At 43.9% G+C, this 5,000-nt stretch overlaps 1 protein-coding gene across 2 annotated transcripts in view; it reads left to right on the top strand.

Annotated features, from left to right (window-relative positions):
- Positions 1-5,000, top strand: part of usp43b (ubiquitin specific peptidase 43b) — a 59,418-nt gene that overhangs the window by 19,444 nt on the left and 34,974 nt on the right. For both annotated transcript variants that reach the window (XM_065964425.1, XM_065964424.1), the window contains exon 3: positions 2,428-2,531. In XM_065964425.1, the coding sequence (XP_065820497.1) occupies positions 2,428-2,531 (104 nt within the window). The remainder of the gene's footprint in view (positions 1-2,427; positions 2,532-5,000) is intronic.

Raw genomic sequence — 5,000 nt, 5'->3', positions numbered from 1 at the left:
TGGACGCAGGGTGCGTACCTCTCTGTGTGGTGCTCGCACGTCCTCCTCCTGCAAGCGTGGGTTCTCTCTCTCTTTGTTGAACGGAGTATTGGTAGTGTACAGTCAAATAGCCTTAAGGAAGGATGCTACTGTTTATCCCCCCCTTAAAGCAGCCATCTTTGGGTCAGACCTGCCTCTAAAAATAGCCTTTACCCCCCTCATTTATTTCCTGTCTGTTCCGTAACATTTCTATCAGATCGAGGTTGGCATATTTCTCTGACATCCAATTTCAAAGATAGCATCTGAGTTTCCGAGCGGCCCGTGGCACCTTTAGAGAGAGACTCCAGCTGAGTCTGTGGACGCTAAACAGCAGCGTTCACAGCTGACTCCGGGGGCTTTTTCTATCTGCTGCCGTGATCGTTCAGGTGTCTCAGTCCTTATCCTGTAACCTGTCCCACTTTCCAGCTGTGCTTAAAGGCCTTCAACAGGCCGCTGTTAACACCCAGCTGAGGCCTGGCCGTCCTCTGACATGATGGCGGAGCCCAGTATGGATTTCTGAGACGTGATAAGAGCGACTGTGTGTGAGCTCGCCGTGGCCTCGCTGTAGCTTTGTTATCTCAGCAGAAAAGATAGCAAAAGGAATCCGTTACCAAGTATGTGGAGGGAAAAGAGGGTGTGAAAGCTCAGCCGGGTGGCTCTTAACATTTCTCAATTATATCCCAGCACTAATCATGTTTTATTAGCAGCAGTAACACCATGTCCTTACAGCATGCGGCGCCATCCTGAGGCAACACAGGGCGTTAAAAGAACAGCGAGGAAGTGGCGGCGAGCTGCTTATTTTGCCTTTCTTATTGCTGTAAGCCGAAGTCTCTTTATTGACGGTTTTTATATAAAATATAATATAATCCATCATTCCCATTAGTACAGAATTCAGAAGTCTTTTACCACTACATCTAAAGAAGGGTGTCCAAATTTCCAAAAAATCATCACCTTTACACTTGAACCTATATGTTAAATACTCCATTGGTATGAGGTCAAACATTATTATACTGAAGGTGGAGTATTACCAATCCATTTTAGCAAACGTGAGGATACTGAACAGCCTTCTTCTATAAAAACCCTTTAGCTGAGGACTGGGTAAACCAAGGAGCGAAGTTTGAGGCTCAATATTAAATTGAACATTTAAAATCTAATTTAGTTTACCAGCAATTTTACCCCAGTAGTGGATACATGACCACGTACAACATGCTTTTATTTTGAAAGAATGCAAAATGCATCCTGTTGCATCAGCTCACTCAGCGCTGGCAGGAGAAACTCTTTGCTCCTCCTGAAATGATCAGAAGCGTGAAAGCTCTGTTAAAAACTTCTGATACTTGATGTAAGCAAATATTTAAGAGCGGCTGGGTTCGACCTCTACTTTTGGCGGTCCTGATGATGTTCATGGAGGATGTGACTCAGGGATATTAAACTCAGATCAGAGAGGAAAAGATGGGGGGGGGGGGGGGGGGGGGGGGGAGTTGTCATTGTGCATGCCTGGTGGAGCAGAGTGCAGCAGGAAGCTCAAATGCTTTTAGAAGAATAGATTCAGGATTTGAAGTGGAGGTGAACTGTAAAGGACTCTCTGCCATGTCCCCGTCTCACACTGTTTCCTCACACACACACACACACACACACACACACACACACACACACACACACACACACACACACTGATGCCTCCCCCTTCCCTCTCCCATTTAGAAACTCTAAACCGTCCTTTCAGCTGCGCGTGTAAGCGGAGGTCACGGTCGAGCTGCCAGCCTGCGAACAGTAGCGGCCAGTATGAGAGCGAGCTGGGATAGTAAACAAGAGAGGGACAGCAATGTGTCAACAGAGCGAGCTCCCAGGGTGCATTTCTGTTTGGCCCTGAGCAGTGTGGTGAAAATGCTCAGCTGAAATGATATAATGACTTTATGCATTCTTCAAGTACCAGGACTTCATGGTGCACAGAAACGCTCAAACGGTGCTCGTACTTATGACCTTTAAAGCTCAAACATGGCGTCCACAGAACCGTCTGTGTTGTGTTGTAAAGCAGGTTGTTCTGTTGGGTTCTGTGTCGCTCTGCAGCCTCTGTGAAACACTCCCTGAGAGTTTTATCCCACGCTGTTGTTTTTGTGACCTTGCAACTATTTCAGTGATCAGCCTGTTATCTTTGAGGTTTTTTTTCTTCTTCTCTTTCATCTTTTATCCGAGGCCACTTTCACTTTTTGTTTTAGGTGAGCAGATAAAAGATGAAAGCGTTTATTCCCAGAGGGTTTCTGTGGAGGTCAGAGCTGAAAAATCACTTCATTAAACCAGAAGAAGAAGAAGAAGAAGGCAGAATCATGTAAAACCTGGAATCCAAAGCTCCTCTGTCACTCTGTTTAACTTTAAACTCACTCTAATGGTGGTCTTCCTCTTTTGCTGCAGGGTCCGGGTGGAGCAGAGGAGGCGCCGTCTCCTGACCCGTCTCAGTCCCAGAACCACAGAGTCCAGCACAGCTTCGTCCAGGAACTTTTCCAAGCACAGTACAAGTGAGTCTCCTCTGCTGACAAAATATCATCACTCTAATAACGAACACAGGTCTCCGTTATCGAGGTCACTTCAGGGTCAAGTCGGACTTTTCAGTTTCAAATGTTGTGTTTTGTAAATTGTATTTTGTCTCTTTGTATTTCCGTCTGTAACTTTGTGTTTTTGCGGCTGCCTGTCTCGGCTTGGTCTCCCTTGAAAAGAGGTTTTTAATCTCAATGGGACCAACCTGGTTAAATAAAGGTTAAATAAATAAATAAAATGTACATGGAGCTGAAGAACTACAACATGATGGAGTTTCATGTGAGTTTGTTTTACTGTGCTGCAGCTCCTAATGATGTCAGAAGGCTGCAGACTTTACTGTATAGCCGCTCTCTCTCTCTCAGATGCTCCTGATGTTTTTTTTTTTAGTGTGTACTCCCTCACATGGAGAAGTGACTGAAATAGAGATGTATCAAATCCTGAACAGAGACGAGTCAACACCTCGCAGCCTGCCTGTTCTTATGTGGTATTTAGGCTTCGTTGATCAGATTAAAGAGTCTTTGCTGCGTACAGCTGAGACTTCCTGAGAGACACAGTAGATCTGCACAGATCCTGTACTGAAATAACCAGAGAGGAGAAAAAGAAGACGGTACCCTTACCTCTGAGTCTCTTAGGGGGCACAGGGCTGGGCAATATATCGAGTTTTTAAGATATATCGATATATTTTCAAACAAGATATAGGGTAAGAGAATATCGTTAATATGGATATAGTTTATGTTGCATTAAAATAACGTTACAGAGGTGCCAGGTCACCTTCTTCTCATCTCACTGATGATGACTGACTGTCTGTCCCTCCTAACCCCACTCCTCTTCCTCTCTCTCTCTTTTATTGAATTTAAGAAACATTATTATTTTATAATATTACTTTTTAAAATCACAAACAGGTAGTTTATTTTCCATGTGTTTTCACTGTTAATAAAATACATATTGATATATATCGAGTATCGCCATTCAGCTAATCAGTATCAAGATATGAGCTTTGGTCCATATCGCCCAGCCCTAAGGGGGCAATCACACCTGAGCCGTCTGAAACTCATTTTTACAATGTATCTGACAGCACATGAACGCAGCCCCAACTAGTGACCGGTGGCTACAAAAGATCTGACAGACTTTGTGTGAACAAAAACGGGACCAAATGAAAAATGCACCAACGTTGCAACTTCAGCCCTGAATCTCACCGAGTCCACCAACCACAGCGTCTCAAGGACATCTAAATCTTTTTGTGCTCAGACAATGTAACAAAGGGGTTTTACAGCGTGCCAGTATTGGAATATTCTCACTGCTGTAATACCTGCTGAATTTGTCTGGTGTGTTTCTGATCACAGATATTTTATTCTCTTTGCTAAACTGTCGATTTTGGCTCTGAGTTGACGCCGGATGTGGAGCGCCAAAGAACCAGTCTTTTAGAGCCGCCTGTATTATCACCATTTCTGTGTGATGCAGCTGCATCTCCTCATGACTCCCATCAATCCGTCATCCAGGAAATAAAGAGGCGGTTATTTATTTTTTACATAATAAATGCATCTGTCAGCTGGGGCCCGCTGGGAGACGAGCCTCGCTCAGATGTCGAGTCAATTACTCACAGCTTTTTGTTTGTGATGTTTCATGGACTGCGTGGATCTTTTTTTTTTTTTTTTTGACATGTTCAGGCCCCTTTCTCTTGGTTTGCATCATCCAGTGAGGTGGATTTAAAGCGTTTCACTCTCTCTTTCTCTCTTACCCATATGCCAATCTTTAACCTCAGCTCAGAATAAAAAGAATATTGTGGGGGTGCGTCAGCTAAAAACAAAATCCTGAAAGTGTGTGAAGTCTGAGAGCTGTCCAAAAGAGAGTCAACAGAAAGTCCTCTTCCTCTGCAACATCAGGTGTCTCTTTTCTTAGGACAGGCATTCTGCATATGTACCAGAGTGCCCCGAGACCAAGACCAAGACATTTACTGATCCAGACCGAGTCAAGACCAAGACCAAGACCAAGACCAAGACCAAGACCAAGGCCAAGACAGGGCGAGACCGAGTCAAGACCAAGATCTTCAAATTATAAACTAATTTATGTTAGCCTTTGTTTTCCTTTGCATCAAAGTAATGATGTGGACTTACTGCGCTTGCTGCCATCGGGATCTGACCTCTTATGAGCAGAAGAAAATGAACGGATTGGTACAAAAGAGTTTTTAAGGCGGTTCAGTTTACATTGTTGCGGTCTATTTAAGAATTGTTAGGTTTTTATTTTGAAGTTTTGTCCTGTCTTAAGCTGAGCGTATGTAAGTTGCTGTGTGCTTTTATTTTGAAATAAAATTCTGCATGTGCGTCTCTAGAGGGCGCACCGGAGCGCTCCGGCTGTGTTCAACGCCTTGATGTGCGTGATGTAAACTTCAGTCATGGCGACACTCAGAGGTTTTTGTTACAGACACTTTAAAAAAAGAGCATATGGGATAA

The sequence above is a fragment of the Labrus bergylta genome, chromosome 16, assembly GCF_963930695.1.
Source record: "Labrus bergylta chromosome 16, fLabBer1.1, whole genome shotgun sequence".
In the NCBI taxonomy this organism is placed as follows: Eukaryota; Metazoa; Chordata; class Actinopteri; order Labriformes; family Labridae; genus Labrus; species Labrus bergylta.
Note: the sequence above shows the minus strand (reverse complement) of the source record. Positions and strands in the feature narration are given on the sequence as shown.